The sequence below is a fragment of the Neurospora tetrasperma genome, assembly GCF_000213175.1.
Source record: "Neurospora tetrasperma FGSC 2508 unplaced genomic scaffold NEUTE1scaffold_5, whole genome shotgun sequence".
Taxonomy (NCBI): domain Eukaryota; kingdom Fungi; phylum Ascomycota; class Sordariomycetes; order Sordariales; family Sordariaceae; genus Neurospora; species Neurospora tetrasperma.
In genome coordinates, this window is record NW_009799103.1 from 2,260,787 (window position 1) to 2,281,331 (window position 20,545).

The 20,545-nt window shown below is 51.5% G+C and overlaps 6 protein-coding genes across 6 annotated transcripts; 2 read left to right on the forward strand and 4 right to left on the reverse strand.

Annotated features, from left to right (window-relative positions):
* Positions 1-189: 189 nt before the first annotated feature.
* On the reverse strand, positions 190-1,976 carry NEUTE1DRAFT_67217 (uncharacterized protein; the record flags this gene model as incomplete). The annotated part of the gene is made up of 1 exon (XM_009855036.1): positions 190-1,976. One exon carries the CDS (start codon positions 1,920-1,922, stop codon positions 282-284), a length of 1,641 nt encoding a protein of 546 aa, XP_009853338.1.
* Positions 1,977-4,198: 2,222 nt separating this feature from the next.
* Positions 4,199-5,386, reverse strand: NEUTE1DRAFT_85901 (nucleolar essential protein 1; the record flags this gene model as incomplete). The annotated part of the gene is made up of 2 exons (XM_009855037.1): positions 4,199-5,027; positions 5,099-5,386. The coding sequence occupies 2 exons, from the start codon at positions 5,372-5,374 to the stop codon at positions 4,551-4,553; spliced, it is 753 nt and encodes a 250-aa protein (XP_009853339.1).
* Positions 5,387-8,983: 3,597 nt separating this feature from the next.
* On the reverse strand, positions 8,984-9,260 carry NEUTE1DRAFT_48290 (uncharacterized protein; the record flags this gene model as incomplete). The annotated part of the gene is made up of 2 exons (XM_009854536.1): positions 8,984-9,085; positions 9,183-9,260. Coding segments are annotated over 2 exons (180 nt in total), but the record flags the coding sequence as incomplete, so codon positions are not given.
* A 1,042-nt stretch (positions 9,261-10,302) lies between these two features.
* NEUTE1DRAFT_131254 (uncharacterized protein) lies at positions 10,303-13,693 on the forward strand (the record flags this gene model as incomplete). The annotated part of the gene is made up of 4 exons (XM_009855038.1): positions 10,303-10,912; positions 10,976-11,463; positions 11,530-11,867; positions 11,937-13,693. The coding sequence occupies 4 exons, from the start codon at positions 10,303-10,305 to the stop codon at positions 13,096-13,098; spliced, it is 2,598 nt and encodes an 865-aa protein (XP_009853340.1).
* A 1,646-nt stretch (positions 13,694-15,339) lies between these two features.
* NEUTE1DRAFT_85907 (uncharacterized protein) lies at positions 15,340-17,584 on the forward strand (the record flags this gene model as incomplete). Its single annotated transcript, XM_009855039.1, has 2 exons — positions 15,340-16,305; positions 16,385-17,584. The coding sequence occupies 2 exons, from the start codon at positions 15,340-15,342 to the stop codon at positions 16,970-16,972; spliced, it is 1,554 nt and encodes a 517-aa protein (XP_009853341.1).
* A 57-nt stretch (positions 17,585-17,641) lies between these two features.
* NEUTE1DRAFT_117812 (uncharacterized protein) lies at positions 17,642-19,651 on the reverse strand (the record flags this gene model as incomplete). Its single annotated transcript, XM_009855040.1, has 8 exons — positions 17,642-18,047; positions 18,140-18,211; positions 18,286-18,757; positions 18,837-18,986; positions 19,047-19,179; positions 19,247-19,269; positions 19,346-19,428; positions 19,506-19,651. The coding sequence occupies 7 exons, from the start codon at positions 19,541-19,543 to the stop codon at positions 18,178-18,180; spliced, it is 933 nt and encodes a 310-aa protein (XP_009853342.1).
* Between the last annotated feature and the right edge of the window lie 894 nt (positions 19,652-20,545).

Consider the following 20,545-nt stretch of genomic DNA (forward strand, 5'->3'; position numbering starts at 1 on the left):
CGGATTGTTCCCTACGATTTGTCGCAGTGCTGGTTCGCCCGCCCTATTGTCCATTACGAGCATGACTGGCCATGGTCTGCCTATCGCCATACCATTATCTCACATGCCCACATCTTGGGCATCCATAGACGTAGGGCCGCAGAAGATGACCGATACAAGATGAACACAGAAGCTTTTTTTATTTATTTTCAGGATATGCTCCCTAAGCGGCGCAAGTCGACTCTTATGACATTCTTCTATGCTTAGGTTGTCCATTGTGAACCCACCTGCTGGCACGCGGCTTAATTGTAGTATGCGCGACCGCTCCTGCGAGTCCCCACGCAGCTGATGCTGTCGCTGGGTACGATACTATCGGCGTCTTCTTGGTCCTCTACCTCATTGTCCCACTTTGTGGATTGAACACCCGGGGTGTCGGGCGGTAGCAGAATCTCAGGAGGGGTGACGAGCTCGCTCAAGCTACCCGAAGCATTTCTAGGCAAACCCCCATCACGGCTCGAACCATAAGCGCCAGACCTTCCCAATGGACTGCCACTGACTTTGACAGTGGTCGTCTTCATGCGCGTGCCTGACTTGGAGCGTCTGACTGTGTAGGCCTCTTCAACCGGAGAACCGCGGATGATACTTGATGATCGATGACTCTTTGTTGACGCATAGCCATCCCGTTCTGGCGTACTCGTGTCGTAAGTGTAGCTTCGCTGCACCATTGGCGGGTGTTTTGCGCCTCTTGAGCTTTGAAGGTGGTGGTGATCCGATGAGATACCCACGGGAGGTCGTCCGTATTCCGCCTCGCTGCGGTCCCGAGGAGAGCCGCGAGACCGCGGGGTCATATGACGGCCTCGAACGTCCTCCAAGCCATCTCCAAAGCCGTCGTCCACATCTCTGCTTCGCGAAGTGCCCGCATAACTGCTGTATCTAGTAATGTACTCCGGCCGCGGTCCTGCCCGGGAAGCACTGCCAGAGGTATGTAGATGCTCATCAGGTAAGCGAACCTTGTCCACTGCCCGGTCCACTTCCACATAACGTGTCCTAGGCTCCAAAAGTTTTCCAGAGTACTTTTCTACATGCCCCTCCTGATGGCTACAGCGGCGTGAAAACGATGGCGGCTCATGATCATCACGCGACGAGCGAGAGCGTTCAGCCTTGGATATGCTGTACAAAGCACCTCCCACCGCACCGGCGGCTGCGGCGCCCAAAATGGTACTCACAACCGTACTTGGACTAATGCCTCCGGAGTTGTGCCTGGTTGGGAGAGTGGGAGCATAAGAGGCCGTCCTCGTCACGTGACCCCACCTGGAAGCATGTCGATCATCGTCTTCAACCTCAGCCGAACGCCGGTGACACGAAGGAAGGTTTGATCCCGGGTATGATGGATTCGACGCTGCACCTGGGCGCTGCTCTAAACCTCTTGTATCGTATTTCCACAGGAGGACTCGACTTGGTTCTTCATCGGCTGACTGCTGGTACCGTGTAGCTGTGCCACCGTGATGGGACGGGTAGTTTTCGAAAGGCTGATATACGATCTCCATGGTGTTGCCGTCAGGGTCAGTGACGTTGATTTTGAGGTCGCCAGCTCGAGTTACACTCCTATGGGCCTTGGGGGTTGTAGCAGCTGATCGGGAATCAGCAGGGTGCCGCAGTGGTTTTTCACTGGCGTCTGGTGAAGCTCGGCGCGCGCAACTAAAAGCTTCGTCGGCTGCGACCGCAGAAGGGGCAGAAAGGGAAATATGTGAGAGTCTCAAGGCCCGATGCGGGTCAACTTCACGAATCTGAAATACAGGTTTGTCGCGTGACGGATGGCCGTAGGTGATGGATGGTAGGGGTCCGTCCTCCTCACTCAGATATCTCAGGCCAATATTCTTTATGATGGCCGCGTAAAAGGGTGCGGAGAATGAGAGATGAGAGACTTCGAGGAAGGGAAGCATCTTGACTGATGTGTTTTTGAAAATTTGGCCACCCACGGAATGAGCGAAGGCGTGCAGCTCCCAAACGTCTGAAAACTGCTGATCGATGCCCACCCCTCAATTTGATGTACAGCCCCGGTGTTGAAGATGAAGTCAATATGTGGCAATCTTTTGAGGGTCCGAGGTATCGAAGGTCGCTGAGCTAACAGGAACCCTCAAAGCACCGTTGAGGCACCGCTGGAATACCGCGGCGCGAGTAGGCGATCAAGACAGGGAGGGATGTGCTGCCGCTCACGGCTCACGAATCCAAGCACTTTAGGCCAGGGGCTGTGAGGCGTATCCGTGGTGGTTAGGTCTAGTTGTACTCTCAAGTACCGCCGCAAGGGTACGTTATGGAAAAAGCGAGGAGATCGAAGACGTGTGGGAGGAAGTGACTTGTGAAGCAGAGACCCTTCTCACCGGTCCGGGTTTTGTCATAAACAGATGGTGTAGGGCGGGATAAGCGACGTCCAGTGGTGGGCAGAAGGGCGGCCAGATAGCAATTGCTGCTTGGCGAAATGACTTGACGGTCGGATAGCGGTTGGATTCGTCCACGTATGTTCAGCAGTTAGTCATGTTGGTAGTAAGTAGGAGGAAGAGTGGCAGAGCAGGTCGCAAGCGTAGGTAAGTGGAAAGGCATATCCTCTTTGGGGCTGATGCGCTTCAACTCCCCTCTCATGAGGCGGTAATGGCAGTTTCATGGTAATTGTGGGTCCCAGGCGCCTATTTTCGGGCTCATCCGTGGAGATATCAAGTCACTGCAGCGTATAGTGGAAAAGAGCATCCCGAACTGCCAAAGTATGCAGTCCTGTGGTTGGTGGTGATGGGAGGCAAGACAGCGAACCTAACGCGACCCGGCCATCCGGCCTGACTTGGCTGACTGGCGATCGAGGGCGGGAGAATCTCCATTGGCGAAAACCCATCTCCGCCCTTTTAGGCAAATGCAACCTTGCAAGAACATTCCTACTTTTTCCAGCTTCTCCCCTTTGATGATCTGATGGGAACTGATTTGCACTCGCACTGCAGGATTTTCCGTGTACAACTGCTGGCCGTTGCCGCTCACTGACGGTCACGACTGTGCCGCCGCCTGACAAGCCATCCTTATGGTCTGGTATGCATCGCCACGGTTGCGGTAAACGCTTCGGTGCCTGGGTGCCGGGGTGCCCAAGTCGAAGGCTTGTATGTAGTGTAATGTAAGGCTTCTCGTACCCGAATCAGCCTGGCCGTTTTGTGGTGAGCGTACCGTGGTGAGTGTAAGATTAGCATGTCAAACGATGCAAAAAAAAAAAAAAAATGTCCCAACACCCAAACTCAACTACACCGGAAACCGAACGACGTGCTCGGTCTTAAGTCTTACAAAAAGTTTTTGGGTTTTCTTGATAGAATAATATCAAATTATTATACAATTTCAATTTTAAATTATAGTTTTTTTTTTTTTTTTTTTTTTTTTTTCGAAGAAAGTGATAGCAACACTACATTTTATACATCTTTCCTGCTACCACTGGGTTGTGTGTTCCTGGCGCACAAGCATTGTAGATCATTCAAAACCAAAAGATCCAATTCACAAATTTGCAAGGCACAGCAAAGGCGGGGAGTGCTCCAGTGCGCGTTCATATGAACAGTCTCGGGAGTAAATACCAGGCTGACGGCAACTGGGATAATCATTTCCTATCCACAGGTGATATGGTCCTGCAGCCCATGATCCAATCGGTCTGAAGACCCAGTGGCCAAATGCCAATGCCCAGGGTGTTACTTTCCGCGGTTTATTGGCCGAATGAAGACTGCTATGTGAGATACATCAAGGCCTGTACGCTTCTTGTACATTGCGAGTACACGGCACTATTCGTCAGGCTTTCAAATGGCCATGGAAAGAGATACAGGCACGTGAAAATGAAATCAAACGAGCTTACGCAGCAAGGGAGACACATTGTTTTGCAAATGCTGAATTTGGGAGAAGAAAGGCGTTGGGAAGGAGAGGAGGGTAGGGAGGCGTCGCAGTCCGAAAAACGAGCGACCCACGAAAACACTGACCTGATAGTAGATGGCTACTAGGTAGTAGTGCTGATGTCGTGTAAGGAAAAAAGAAGGATGACAAAACATGGTTCCAGTGCGTCACTTCCCATTCTCTACCACTGATACTAACTGGGCAAGTCGCTACTTGCCCTTCTTTCCGTCATGGCAATGTCTGAGTTGATATGGCGCATGGCAACTAAGCGTTCGCTCGACAAAAAATTGCGTTTCACTTGACCCGAGAACTTAGTATCCGCAACAAGATATTATTGACTAGCTAAGAATGGACGTATGAAAGAGCCAGGAAGAGGTGAAGAAGAGTATATGACGAAAGGAGAGGAGGGAAGGCAAGCCAGGTTGAATGGTCTTGCGTAGACGATGAAAGCGTCTTGAGTCCGTTGTTGAACGCCCCATGTTTTGGTTGCAAAAACAGCGACAGCGCAATCACAGGCGACCCAAGTTCCGGAAGCTCTGGCCCGCAAAATCGCGATGTTGTATCACGAAGCTGGCCAAAGCCCCCGCAGCCTCTCTTACGCGTGAGAAAGGCAAACAGACCTTTCACCCATCCCTCGATATTTCCCACCACGGTTTGGTTGTCGATTAGATGATGTCCCACGCATCCTCAGCGGCGTGACAGAACTTGCTGCACGCTACGCTGGCTGACAAGCTATAATTGCTGATGGAAATCTTCTCATCGACATACTCGTCCGCAAAGTTATCGGCACCCTTCGCCATGGCGCCTACAAAGACGCAAATGCTCTCATTCTCGCCCAAAGTGTCGATGTACTCGCGGACGCGCACAACGGGGGCGTCGAAGCTGAGCGTAATCTTGCGGCAGTTGGGAGGCAGGTGGTCCGTAATAGGGTTCTGAATCACCTTCAAGAGCTTTTCCTGTGAGTTGGTTCCCTTGATGGACAGACGATGGAGAAGCTGGACCATGAGACCAGCGAAGCGCTTGAAAGTGCGGGGTATACGGACAGCAGGCGAGACCTCGATCAAGACCCCTTTGGCGGTCTGGATATAGATCTGCAGCCTTCCGGCCTTGTTGACGGGCGAGTCGAGAAGCGTGAGGAGGCACTAGAGAACAAAAATGGCGAGTGTCAGTAGCAGTATCCGCATGTTGAATGCAGACTGGGAGTGTTTCCAACCTGGTGAGTAATGTCGGGGCGAGCGTCACTGATATCTCTGTTCATCTTGCGCATGACACCAATGTGCTCATCGCTATTGAGGAGCGAGTATTTTTCCTCTCGCTGCATGCCCATGCGGCCAGAGCCGCCGTGGGACGCCTTGTAGGTCTCGAGGCTGGCGTTGGAGAGTACTACGATGAGCCTCTTAGTACCCTTGTCGGTAGGTGGGATGGGCATGTGCTGCTCAGCGACGAGTTGGGGCAGTGCCGGAGGAGGGAGCGACTGGGTGCCTGCCATGGTCACGTCGTGGTTAGACATGTTGAAAACCTGAAGCTCACTCAATAATCGGATAACCAAATGTCCGGGGGCAACGGCAGGTAGAGGAGGAGTGGCAGGGCGACGGCGCTGGTAGAAACAGTAGGTTTGATGATAGTTGCTGATATGGTCGTCGTAATGGTGCTAGGGACGGGACGATGGATGATGTGTAGCCAAGAGAACGCAAGAATGGAGACGAGACGGCCTTTCGAGTTTTCGAGCGAAAAAAACGAAATGGCATTGGCCACCATTGGCGATCAGTCAAAAGAGAGTGGGGTACCGAAGTTCCAGGCTTCCCGGGCCCCTCTTTCCGTGTACAGTAGTACGTCTTTGCGGCGTAATTCCCGTCATGGTGTTCCCGTCGATTTTTTTGTTTGATTTTTTTGGTCCTCTGCACTGCGCATGCGCTATGATGCTTGGCAACAACGGAACCGGGACGCAACGCAGCAATACAGCTTGGGAACACTCAAGCCCGCCCCTCAAACCTCCGAAAAACTTATACCTCGAGCGTCGCAACACCTCGCATTCAGGGCCCAACCAAAATGATTATCTGACATAGAAGAGATTAAGAGGTCGAGGAGGGTACTTACGAGGCCGCTTGCCAGCACGGGGGTGTTCTGGGGAAGATGATCCGGACGACATGGTGGCAGGGGAGCACGGAGCAAAGACAACGTTGGAAAACCAAATGGACCCTTGATGGCAAGATTGAAGCGGAAAAGTTGAAGGAAGAACGAGACGAGAGCCCAGAGCGCGGGTGCGCGGGCGCACGTGCCCTTTTATATGTTCACGAAGCCCGATAACACGACCTGGATAAACCGACTGTGTGGGGCCATACGAACTGAGAGCAGTTAGCCCCTACCCCAAGCTTGGCATTAATATCGCGCGCCGGGAACCATCAGTCCTCACGAGAAAGCATCGTTTGCAACAACGACAACGAGAGCTCAAAATCACCTTTTTTATAATCTGGGTTGCTGGCAGGTGATTTATACGTGGAGACCTTGGCCCCACACAGGCGGGTTGGAATAGAGTCACAGTCCGTTTATCCGCCCCTGATGGTCGGCGGTGACCCTCAGGAATCCGAGTAAGGCGTTGCACTTCAGGGTTCCAGACAGATGGTCGTTTCAATATCCTGCGCCCACGTTCGCAACCACCAGTGACGCGAAGGGACAAGATAATTGCACATATTGCACAAAACAACACATCTCTCACGCCCTACCCAATGCCTTGTGTCCGACTATGTCTGTGGCTCTTCTAGGTTGATTTCCATACTACACATATGTCACACAGTACCTACTGAAGTAACATGGAAACTTACGGGCTGATAATTCTTTCAAATGGACTGCACAATCTTGAACTATATCGTTCATCCGTGGGATTTATGGATCTTGTTTTAGCATCTTGTCTCTCTGCAACACGCCAGCCAATAGCCGACAAGCCCGGCCATTGTGCACGAGCAAACGCCCAATGGAGCGTGCTGGCGGAGAGCTGGCGAGATCCAGGAAAAGTGGGGGCGAGGCACGGGTACGCAGGGGAAGGCCCGACGTTCGGGATTGTGAATTGCTTCGTGCAGGATAAGGGGTTCTTTTGGGAATCAGGTGGCGGTTGATTAGGAAAAAAGCTAGGTACTATCTAGGTAGGTAGCTACCAGAAGCCCCAAAATTCCAAGTTCTTATAGCTTTCTTACTAAGCGTACAGCGCGCCTTCCCAATTGCTCTGCCTGGATATGGCGGGGATTAGGGATAGGTAAGGTACCTTACCTAAGGTAGGTACTCCTCGGCCGACGTCGGGGTTGATTCTGGAGAAGCACCCTGGTCCAGCTGCCATCAATCGGCATCGCAAGGGACCATTTAACATCATAGGGTCAGGGAGCGCTACCTATTTGTACGCTACTTCTGCGTACGGCCTTCCAAGAAACACGGCCCGTAATAAGCACCGCTGAGACGGCTGCAAAGTGTCAAGCTTCGGCTTCGTGAGACCCGGGACCGACCACAGAAGCAGAAGGGAAGGGCGGCTTACATGGGCGGCGTACTGCACTTTTACATGCAAGCTATGCGAACCGGAAGATCTACGTATCATTCTGCTCTCTCAACCCCGATCTTAGAAGCTCGGCTGGGCGCCGCTACACATGGAAGTGGACATGCACACTAGGTAGGTAGGGCTGCGGGCCGTCTCGCGATTATGAGCCCTACCGGGAGTCCAGGACAGCAGATCCTTGACAACACCACGATAAGCTCGGTGGAATTTTGCGCAGCTACTGGAGTCACAAGTGAGACTGAATTTGTCCAGGACAAATTAACAATGACTGCAGCCGGGCCAGACTACCAAGACCATGTCATTGCCTTGAACACTAAGACGAGTTGCATGATTCCTCCAATTACTCTTATTCTTTTCATTCCTCCTCTTAGGTCATTCATGGTCCCCAATAGTCATTTAAAGCCATACAGTCTCGTTGGTGTCTTGTCAAGTTGCCGATGACATTATGCTCTGGAGTCCACGTTTATGAGATCCGGAGCTTTGAACGGCGTCCCTGCATTGGACTTGGTGTCTACACAGATCACGCACAAGGACGACTCTTGCATCTACCTACCGTACACATCAGTCGTGGTAAGTTCGTTAGCGTGGTACTCAAACGAGGGTATTAGACAGTGGGGAAGGTAGGGGAGGCTTTGAGTGATTCTGGTGGTTTTGAGCTTGTACAATATGTTTTTGTTGTGTGCGGGTGTTGAGATCTCTTTTGCTAGCTCTTTCTCTCCTTGAAAGTAGGCAGTTTCAGCCTATTAGATCGTGTAAATAGTCGTGTCCTGCCTTGCAACTATCCTTAAGTAATGTCCCTCCTTTTGCAACCCCCTCTTTTTTCTAATACTAGCACCCTACTTATTGCATAGCCAGTTGAGTGCAAGAGTTACTAACCCATACTAGGACTGCTAACTGCTAATTACAATAATAATAGTCGAGTTTTTGCATTAACAAAGGTCAAATTTTGGGGAAGTGAACACTTATACCTCCATATCAGGGCTCGGCAACCTACTTTTCCAGCCCTTCAGCATTTTCTAGTATCTCGAATGCCTGCTACTGGTCTATGCACTGGCCCCCTATTTTGCAAATACCCTACTTATTGCAATAAAAATTGCTGTAGGAATTGTGTTGCAATAATAGGTAGGGAACATTACTGTATTGCCCCTTTATAAGAGGATGTGGGGTGCGTAGGAGACTACCTAACAATGAAACTTTCAAGGACTGATGTTGGGGAACGGTTTGTACTAATATGCGAATAAGAAAAAACAACCTTGCATCTATTGTGTTCGACTAGTACCTGCTTAGCCTTCACACGTGAGATGCCTTCAAGTTGTACGGTGATCAAACTGCGTGGCTTGGCATTTCAGCACCTGCTCAGTTTGTTCCCACTGACGCAATTGGTCGTAGTTTGACCTGCCATTCCCAGACAATGATCAAATCCAGTACCTTGAGGTTTTGATGAGGTTTGGGAGATATTCTTCGTTGGGCGGACGATGCAAAACCAAGGCCGCAATACGTCACCCGCCGGGCGGATACTTAGTAGTTGGTGGCACAAAGAACGGCCACCTTTGCGATTCAACGTGCACTTGATTTGCAGTGAGATTGCCCAATTTGGCAAACCTGGAAATCGTCTTGGACCTCGATCGAAACAGCAAGACCACGGGTTATGTGAAGCGCCTGGTTGCGGGTAGTTCACGGCAGATTACCTGCCCAGGTTACCTCTACCTGTTAAAACTTCGTACAGTAGGACAGTGCCTGTTGTGGCCAGGCTCACCTGGCTCAAGATAGCTCGACGTGGTGTTCGCTCTTGATGATGTAATGGGTCAACCATGGGCTGCTCTGGCCGTCGTGTCTATGCAAGGTCTTGTGATATGACAACTAAAACCTGTAATTTGGAACCACCAGCTCCCGTCTCGTACTGAACGGGCTCGCTCGTTTTAGCCGGACGTCTCTTTCTGCTCAGCTACCGATGTCACCTACACTACACTAGGCTTATCTGAGTGCCAAGCCAAGATTACGTTTCACAGAGTACTTCTAGGACTGACCTTCATTGCTTGAGGAATCCCAGACTGACTCCAGAGAGAAGAACGAGAACCACATCCACCAAGAAAAGGGTCAAACAATAGGTAAGCTTAAGCGCGACCTGTCTAGGAACTGTAGTGTGCCATTGGGTGGGGTCACTTCATCTGAAGCTGCAACTGAACCTCCGTCGAGGCCCCGGTCCGTAATTTGCGGGGGGCGATCAACAGCTCCATCATATGCCCGGAATAGCGCACGCTACAGCAGCACAATTAGCCCAGACCCTGCCCAGCGTTCTTTGTTGCTGCCCTGCCCCCGGTGACGACGACATCATTCCTGTCTCCCAGACGGCCCAAGGCACCAAATCAACATTACCACTTTCCCTGCTCGCCTTCTTCCTCTAGTTCTAAACCGCCTCGCTACCTCTACCACGAGCACCTTCCACGCGCCCACATTTCCTACTACCTCTAGTCTCGGATGCGCCGTCATTGTCTTCCCGTCCAGTCACAACCCCAGACCTAGGTAGCGGTAGCAATATCTTATTTTCAATTTCCAGTCCTGGATCGTCCGACTCGGTTTGTCTACTGGTCTGGTTCCAGCCTCATCATCCAAGCATATCCAGGTTGCCATCCTCAACACCCGCGCGCATCCATCCAGGCTCTCATTTACGCTGCCCTTCTCCAAAACCTATTGCCTATCCGTCTTCTCGTCCTCTCGTACAGCCCAAGGTCTGCCGACTAGATATCCTAGTCGACCATTCCCGCTATCGCTACCACGACCCAACCAGCCGCTCTACTTCCCCAACTCCCGAGCCTACTCTCTGTCCTTGTCCCAGTACTGGGTGAGGTGTCCTGCGGCGCGCGCCGACACTCACCATGATGACCGCTAGATCTCCAGTCGGGGCCCCCTCCCCCAACATGAACTTTGATCGCGGACACAGCTACTTTCCCGACCAGCAGCAAATTATCCATGAACAGCAGCAGCAGCAGCAGCAGCAGCAGCAGCAGCAGCACCCACCACCACAACAACCACAGTACTATTCCGGTGGCCCTGATGCCGAGACCGCGTCAAACACCCTGGCCAATACTCACCTGATGCAATCTGATCATGAACACATGGCCACTGCTCCTCACTCAGCCAGATTCAACGAGGAGTGGGATGCCGGTCGACGAGGAAGCTCGATCGTCGACGGCACGCGACCTCACAGCACCATGTACCGAACGAACTCGTACGTCGGTTCTGTGAATGGCCTTAACGGGGATGGGACCGCTTCCATGTCCCGCAGCAACACTCTCAAGAAAAAAGCGTCTCTTAGACGTAGTGGGAGCCTCAAACGGAGCGGCAGCCGTCGCAGCATGAAAGCGGGGAGTGTTCGGAGTTTGGCACTTCAACAGAACTCCGACCAAGAAGGAATGAACAGTGCTTTTTACTGCCCGGTTCCGACGGCAGGCAGTCCCACCGACGTCCTTGCCAACCGTTTTCAAGGTATGAGTTCATACTTGTCTGCTAACAGAGTCCGCGCCTAACCTTCATGTTTTTATTTCTTAGCATGGCGAAAAATTCTCAAAGACCTTATTGTCTTTTTCAAGGAGATCCAGACACACTATGAGCACCGTTCCAAATCGCTCATTAGGTTGGGGAATGTACTGAATAATACGTCGACTCCCCCAGGATTTCTTTCAGATGGTGGGCTAGACGATGCCCTCCAGGTTCTGCGAAATTACAACAAGCAAGCCATTGCCGAGTCCAATAAAGCACGCGAGATTGAAGAGGATGTTATCCTAGCACTCACGGGTTTACGGAGTGACCTACATCAGAAGATCAAGGAAATCAAAAATCTCTCTGGCGATTTCAAAAACTCCGTTGACAAGGAAATGGAGGCCACTCGAAGAGCTGTGAATAGTCTTCAGGAAGTTCTTGGCAAGACCGAACTCGACCCAGCTCTTACAACAGGCAAAGAAGATCCATATCTGTTACGACTAGCAGTGGATCGCCAGCTGGAAAGGCAAATTGACGAGGAAAACTATCTGCATCAGGTACGCACTTTTCACCATGTGGCTCGTTGGGAGAGTCCTGTTCACAGCTAACTGCCGTACCCAAAGGCTTACCTGAACCTTGAGAATTCGGGACGGGAGCTCGAGTCCATTGTCGTTGGCGAGATACAAAAATCTTACAACGCTTATGCTGGTATTCTCAAGAGAGAGTCGGATGTTGCTTACAGTGCTATTGAAGAGCTTCGAATTGGCCCAGTTTCCATGCCCAAGGATACCGAATGGAACTCCTTCATTCGAAAAGATGATCAGTTCGTGGATCCGGACGTGCCCATGCGATCGGCTGAGTTCATTCACTATCCCGGCCGTGACCATCACGCTTGTCAGGAAATCCGAGCGGGTCTTTTGGAGCGCAAAAGCAAATATTTGAAAAGCTATTCGGCAGGATGGTAAGTATCCGAGCCATTAAAAGAAGGTTCTTCCCGGCAGTGCATATTCTGTTCTCTTACTAACAATAGCAGGTACGTACTCTCGCCTACCCACCTACACGAGTTCAAGTCTGCCGATAAGGGACAAGGGCCGGTCATGTCGCTGTACCTTCCGGAGCAAAAGCTTGGGTCTCATTCTACCGAGGGCAGTTCGTCCAACAAGTTCATCCTTAAAGGACGCCAAACCGGAACAATGCACCGTGGCCATACGTGGGTATTCCGCGCCGAAAGCCATGATACGATGATGGCATGGTATGAGGACATCAAAATGCTTACTGAGCGGACCCCGGAAGAACGCACCAATTTCCTTCGCGGCCATGGAAGAAGCTACAGCAGGTCCTCTCAGCGGTCTTCCATTAGTAGCGATGGAGTCAATGACGACGAGGAGCCTCCCTTTTCTGCAAACGTGGCATATGTCAACCAGCCGCCGAGGCAAGACGCTCTGCCGCGACGTCCTTCAGGTGGGCGATTCCCATCTGATCTCCAGGTAAATGCACAAAGACGCTTACAGGTTCCCGTTTCCCCGCTTAGTGTGAGTTCCGGAAACGACGAGAATGGCATTGTCGATGCCACCGCGGCTACCACCACATTGCCAGACAGCGCCATAGAGCAACACGATAGAACACGGAAACCAACTCCACCGAATTGCGAGGGGCCCACTCTTACAGTACATCAGGGCGATTACACTTATGCCAACCCAAACCGGAATCAAGTTCATGGCGTACACAACGAAATTGACGGCCAACCCCTGTCGATGCATTATACTGTTGGAAACCAAGGCGATGGTGTCATTCTCCGGGAATATGGCGAACAGACTGATGATTGCCGAATCAGTCCCGATATGACATTACTTGCTAGACAGGACCACGATGCGGACGAGCAAAACGTTCGTCACGGCCAGCGAGGGGTAGCTTTTGGTATCAGAGATATCCCAGCCTCCATGGGTGCCCTACAAGCAGTGTCCCCACTGGGGGATAAGAGTGGCATGCACAACGATATCGCATCTGCGAGTGCTCAACATCCCAGCCATACAATGCCAAGAACAGTTATGGTCGGGCAGATGGACAGTAACAGTGGTGGTGACGTTTTCCAGGATCGAACACGCCCAACTATCGGAGGAATGCGCAATGACAGCGTTCCAACCATATCCCACCTTCATATTCCTGGTGAATATCCGAAGAGCTCTTCGTAGTCTCAGCTTGCCTATACGTCTTCCGTTGATCCCAGTTGTTTATCAATCGACCAGCTCGAGCATGCTTGGGCGGCTTCTAGGACACATTAGATTCAACGTCGACATAAAGCAATTGTGGTTGGTAGTCGTCAGTGGCTTCGTCTTCGCTTTTCCTTTTGTTTCGTTCTTTTTGCGCATAGGAACACTGTGATTCCACGGCTTTCTTGTGTATAGGATACTCTCCTAGTTGCTGTCAAGGTGGTTGTGGGGGTGATAGTGGCGGTATGGATGGCAAGGAGGACAGGTGGGGGATCCGGGGGTGATATGATCTTCGAGTCTCGGAGAATACATGTTTTGGCCGTTTTATGGGGATGCTCTTCTAATCTTCCGTCTATGGGTAGCTTGGAGCCTAGTGTCAAAGTGTGCATTTGGATCTTTCGATGCCGCTCATAATCACCGGCTCTCCCTTCAAACATGCTGGCAGTTTCTCTTTGTGTTGCTCCCAACGTGGTTTTCAGGTCGTTGTTATAAGAACTCAAGGTTACTATGTACCTAGGCAGGCGTGTGTGTACGGCGACGTGATTTGATAATACATATCTATGCTTGCTTGTTCGTTAGACCGAGATTGCGACCTCCTCGAACAAGAAAGAAGACAAGGGATTTTGGAAACCCCTTTATTCCAAACAAAGTTAAGATCGAGAACGATAGGCGATCGCTTCACAGCGAGCAATAGCCAACTGGATGCTATCTTCGCCAGCAGTCCCGCCTAGTTATCCTGAAAGCGAGGGGAAAAAAAAAAAAAAAAAAAAAGGAAAAAAAAAAAAGAAAGAAAGAAAGAAAGAAAGAAAGAAAGCAAAGTCCTCTGCAAGTACCACGCTAACGAGCGAATCAGGGGTGAACTGTATAACACATAGAACGGGCGATCCACTTCTGGACAACAGTTCCAAATAGTTTGTATAGTCCGAACAGGCCGAAGAAGCACCCCAATCGATGGTCGATGAAGCAAGGTCGGTGACACCTTGTGGAACACGTCGCCGCCAGGTTTTCGGAAATGACTGTGATAGTTGGTGGTTGAGAGTCAACTTTGAAGGCTCGTCAAAACGATGCGTTCTGGTTCCAAGCAACTTGAGGGCATCTTTTCCACCTTGGGCCAGGACTTCTTGAGAGATGCAAGTCGTCTGCACAGCTATTCTACCTCGAAAAGACATGGCCGCGGTGTACATGTTGTGAGATACCTTATTTGATGTACACGGGTGGTTAGCTTCAGATAGTAGACAATGCCTAGAAGTGGTAGCGAGTGTGAACATATGCGGCCAGAAAGGAATCGCCTGGCTTGCACCCTCGCATTGATACATGAAAGCGTCAGGGACAGGGGTACCGGATGAGGAAGTACCTGGACTATAGAATAATGAGTATAATACTTACTAGTGCACAGTAGAATATCCTGAAGCTGCATGTGATTCAGACCAGGGCATTATATACACCAGATGGCGATACTCTACCAAAAAAATTACTACTTAGGACCGAGCCCGTCAGTGCATACATATCAAAGAAATCGTCCGAGATCAGTATGCAGTATATAGTTATATGGTTGCAGCTGAAGTTAGTTCAGCCAGCTAAATCCTATGCACTAACCGGTGTGTTTATACTGCTGGTTCCTGGGGGATGCAGTTGCAGGGGTTTCCAATATACACTACAATCATGTAGACACTCGAATAAGGTGGCAGGAGTCTCGTCTACCATTCAGTGCCACGTGCATGCCCTTAGCGTGGTAGTAAGGTACGTACACCCACTACAGTCGTGACCCCTGAAACTGCATCCTCCAGATACTGCATATATGCTAGTTAGTGCATAGGATTTCCAGGTCTGGATTAGCTATTTTGGCCTAACCCCGCGTCCAGATACTGCATATATGCCATTTAGTGCATAGGATTTCCAGGTCTGAATTACATACAGTTTCAGGGGTCACGACTGTACATATACCGGGCGCTAGCCGTGCCGCTAACGCTGTCATCTGTCAAAGGACAACTTGGCTCCATCAACCTCCATTCTCCAGTTTGTTGAAGCTCATATCGCCCTTCATTCACTCTTCACCCTATCAATCTCTTGGGTCTTCTAAACTTAAGTTTCTCCTGAACACAAACCTAATCGTGGCCATTTCTGTCATTTAGTCTTTACAACCCTAATAACGATTCGATAAACAAGCCACCTGCGTCTCGAGTTGAGTGGACGACTGGCTTTCGGCCTTCCCCATCATCTAAGATGCTGATCCGGCTATCAGCCCTTGCCGTTGCGGCCGCTTCCATTGTGAACGGCCTTTCTCCGGCCGATATACCCTCCGACCTGCCACTTTCCAACCTCCTCGCCTCGGCGCAAAGCCATCTCTCAAAAGGGGAGACCAGTGATGCGCTCGTCTACTATGATGCTGCCATTGCTCGCGACCCCTCCAACTACCTGACCTTCTTCAAGCGTGCTACCACCTACCTTTCGCTTGGCCGCACCTCGCAAGCGACCGATGACTTCAACAAAGTGCTCGCGCTCAAACCTGGTTTCGAAGGTGCCCACATCCAGCTGGGCAAGTTGAAGGCACGCGGCGCCGACTGGGACGCCGCCAGGGAGCACTACGAGAAGGCAAAGAAAGTGAACGAACTAGTTGCGCTGGAGGATGCCGCTGTTGCTGCCGGCCTTGCCGAGAAGGCAGCAGCCAGCGGGGACTGGGAGGAATGTGTCACGCAAGCCGGAGCCGCCATCATGGTTGCGAACCGGGCTGTTGCGCTGCGCCAGTTACGTTCCAAGTGTTTATTCGAGCGAGGTGATTTGGAGATGGGCATGAGCGACCTACAACACATATTGCAGATGAAGCCTGGCGACACAACCCCGCATCTCAAAATCTCGGCCATATCCTTCTACGCCCTCGGCGATCTCCCAGGGGGGCTGGCAGCAATCAGGAAATGTCTACATTCGGATCCAGACAGCAAGGTATGCGCAGCATTGCTGAAGGAAGAGAAGATGACGGACAAGCTGGTCCAGAAAGCGATCAAGGCGTTGGACAAGAAACAACCAATGACGGCCGTAAAGAACCTGGTCCCGAATCGAGAAGGGGAAGGCCTTATTCAGGAGGTCAAGAGCCAAGTTGAGAAGCTTCGGGCGGACGGGACGATTCCAAAGTCCGCGGGTAATGTGTTGGTAGGACAACTAGTAGAACTAGCGTGTCAGGCATACTTTGAAGTAAGTCGACTTCTCAAGCGGCCCTCCAAGTCAACATCAGTATGGAACAAGGTAGCTAACACCAGCTCCTTCTCACCAGTCAAACAGCAAAAAAGCCTCCACCTACTGCGTCGAGTCGCTAGCTATCAATCCCACTGCCCTCTATGCCCTCCTGTACCAATCGCAAGTTCAGATCGCGGCAGAAGAGTACGACGCCGCCATCGCTACCCTTCAAAAGGCCCTAGAGGAACACCCTGCCAAATCAGACGTCATTAACCCCCTCATTCAGAAGGCGCAGATTGCACTCAAACGCTCCAAGACGAAGGACTACTATAAGGTATTGGGCGTCTCCCACGATGCGGATGAGAGACAGATCAAGTCTGCCTACCGCAAGCTTTCCAAGATTCACCACCCAGACAAGGCAGCCAAGCAAGGTTTGACCAAGGAGGCGGCCGAGAAGAAGATGGCTCAGATCAACGAGGCGTACGAGGTACTGAGCGACCCCGAGTTACGGGCACGGTTCGACAGAGGCGACGACCCAAATTCGCACGAGGGACAACAGGGAGGACAGCCCTTCGGCGGGCAAGGTGGTAACCCGTACATGTTTCAGCAGGGCGGACCGGGAGGCGGATTCCGATTTCAGTACGGGAGTGGCGGGTTTCCCGGAGGGTTTCCGTTTGGTGGCTAAACAATGCGGGACAGCTCATCGGGTACATGGGTGGATACCAAAAGCATGTGGAATGCCATGTTGTTCTTGATTATGGTGTCAGGCGCGCGACGCATTTGAAACTTCAAGGTTGGGAAGCTTTGAATCAGGAGTTTGTGAGTTAAGTTGAGGCTTCTATTCGTAGGCATCACCGAACGAATGAACGGGCAGAGAAGACGCAGTGATTATTGTTCGTAACATTGAGTATTAACTGACCGGCTTTTCGGTATTTTGCGACATCACAATGTCTGAATCTTCCTCATTTTGTTGCAGGTGGTTATTAGGATGCAGATGGACGACGATACAGCTGGCCAAATGCAAATCATGGTTGTCTCCGATGTGATACAATACAAGCGTAAGCCATAACTCGTAGGTGGTATATAAACGGTAAGAAGATATGAACACCCGTGAAGACCTAGAAACTGATTTTTACACACAGCCGCCGTAATTCCACACTACCTCGCCATCAATACATAACTGCAATCTGGTTGTTGAAGACCAAGGACAGACTAGCAGCACACCGGGCTTTGCTTTTCCCTCACCAATCACGCCACCAAGCACAACGCACTGATAGCCTGCATCTCTCAGGTTCGGTACAACCCATGACTTTGTGGGTGAACAAAGGAACCCTTGGGAACAATTTGTGCGAGGAGTATAAAACAACAGAAGACAAGGAAACAAAGTTACATTACGTACATAATTGGATTTGGTGTTCCTTGTTTTTGCTTTGTATCCTTGTAGTCGCTTGGTATTGCGCAAAACCCCATTGTTCCTGGCTAGGGTGAAGGACACCTTGTGCCCGTCCTAGCCTCTGAGTACCCCGTTCCGCAGTGCGCCCTCGTGGCCAACGCGCCCAGGCATTTGCCCGTTGTCAGACGGACGCCAAGGGCGAATGAATGAACATTTAATCCCCGCAAGTGAGCGAGTTTGAGTGGTGTTGGGCTTCCTCCACCTCGCGTCTGATTGGCTCCATACGCTGGAATGGAGGCAGCGTCTTTCTTTTATCCTCTAACGCCGTGCATGAATATCCGAGGATGTCGAGTTTTGCTGATCCTGGCTGCAGCGAGCGAGTTAACATTAACAAATACAGCGACAACATGCTCGGGATAAGAAGAAATACAAGAAAGCTTTGCAGACAGCTGCACGCACCTTGTCAAATGGCTTCCGCTCCGTAGGTCAGCCGCATCTCATGACTGGCTGTTTTGGTGAATGAAATAGGCCCTGGAACATCCCATGTGTTAGAAGCATGTTGGGACAGTTTTGAGACTTTGGTAGCAGAATCGGGGTGAACGTACTTAGACGCCTCATATGCCGACCAGCAGATGGCCGTGCTCGGCATGGTGGTCAACACTCTGGGCTTCAAGCCCTTGAAGAAGCCTTTGACACCCTCTCTCCTGTACAGCAGCTTACACCCCGCCACAAAGCCGTTCACGGCTCTGACCTCAGCGTCCTGAGCCGCGCCTCTGGTCTGCAACATGGTCTTAATCACATCCATAGGCGTCGTAAGCGCGGCTGCGAAGCCGCCAGCTACGGCGCCAGCAAGGCAGTGTGTCGCTGGGTCGTACTTCTTGGTGGGGTTCATCGAGGTTGATATCGACTCATAGGCTAGGAACTGAAGCGCGGTGAAAGGGACGGTCATCGACAGCGTGGTGGGGTACGAGACGTAGAAAGCCCCGAGACCCTCGTTCCGGTAAACATACTTGGCGCAGTCGAGCATGGAGCGGTACATCTTGGCGGAGTTCTGGATCTGCATGCGCTGCTTGATCACTGTGTTGCGACTGCGTTAGAACTACGCTTTCACGTGTATGGGTCCGCAGAGTGTATAGGCATATATGGGTGGGCATACCATCGAAGGGGTTCATCAGGGCATCACTGGCGATGGTCGCGCAAGCACCGCTAGTGGCAGCAGCGAGAAAATGATGCTCGCCAACCTTGTTACCGCCCATCAAGTGCTTGACCGCTTCGTAAGTCGCAAAGTAAACGGCGTGCGCAGGGCCTAGCAGATTGACATTAGTTGGTAGCCGCGAGATCCGGAGAGACGGAGAGGCGAACTAACCGGCTCCGGCAATGACGCTGGACATGCCGCGCCACAAGCTGAAGATGCCCTCGGTCGAAGCAATTCGATAGGTGCTCTGGATGACGCCATGATAGACCGCGGAAGGGTTCGAGTTCACAATTTGCATACGGGTCTGAGGAAATCCAGTCAGTGACTCGTTGAGGTCTCGCGTGTGGACGGATAAGGGGCCGTTCGCCCACCTTAACAGCATCGATGGGATACACTATGGGAGAATCAGTTAGCTCAATGCCCATCGAAGATGGTTCCGATGGAACGCATCGGCTACAAGGGGAACATACTGGCGCAGTGCTCGGCGATGCCAGCAAAGGCGCCGGCGGCCATGTTCTGGATGAGCGAGAAGTTGGGCGGGAGCGACTCATAGCTATATAGATAGGTAGATGCGGTGTCAGCGGGCCCCGAGGTGTTCGTTGTATTGTCTCATGAGTCGCCGCCACGTACTCGTAATCCTCCTCATCGATAGCGTTTGGCTGGGTCATTTTGGAAGCCACAGCCTCCGATGCTCCTGCGCTAAGAGCCAGCTTGAAGGGCTCCTGGGACCGTCCTTGGAAAAGACGGCAGGGTAGAGAGGAAGAGTCGGCGACGGGCGATGCGGACCAATACAGGTGTATTCCACAGACACCGAGCGGTTCAATTCAAAGGGGCAGCAGCGAGGTGACGCAATGCAAACGGCGGCTGCGATATAAATGTAGCCAGCTGCTCTATTTCCTCGTGTCTGGGACCTGGCCCTAGCCTTTTTGCGCAACACCGCGGGTCGAAGCCTGTGTATCAATCGAACTTCACACCAAAGGAATCGATTGTGTCGGCCAAGAGTACTGTCGTCGGTATCGGGCGGTGGGTGTCGTCGCAACGGAGGGCGCGGAACGGAGGAGGGGGGGGCGGAGGGGCGTCTGCCGTGGTGGCGGTTCAAGCAAGGACGGGAATTTTGGGGAGGATTGACGGATGAGGCGTCGGTTTTGTCAAAATCTTGACCCGTAGTCGGCACGGCCTTGCAGCCAAAAGGAAAAAAAAAAAAAAAAAAGGAAAAAAAAATTGTTAAAAACAATCTGCTTGGCACGCATCGAGCTTAACAGACACGCTCAACCGACGCCCGCAGAGCCGTTCCGGCACAATGTTTGGACAGGCTCGGCAGGGCATAGGTACCTTAAATCGCTGCTACTAATCCACCCAGGCCCAAGACGTTGATGCCAGATAGCTTCACAGTTCTTTCCCATGATACGCAGGGATTCACTCAGCCAGCATATACCTCCATTAAGGAGGTACCTCGAATTTCAATCGAGCATTGCAACCTCAACCAGGCACTGAGAGGAAGGCATCCGATCAAGTAGATCATAACGATCAAGAACCTAGTCGCGTCAAACGACATCTACCCGTATCCCCAATCGGGCCCCCATTCCCAACTTCACTACCAGACATTATAATGCCAAGCAGATGTCTACACTACTGTGTACTGTGTAGCTACTAGTGTAGTAATTACAGCC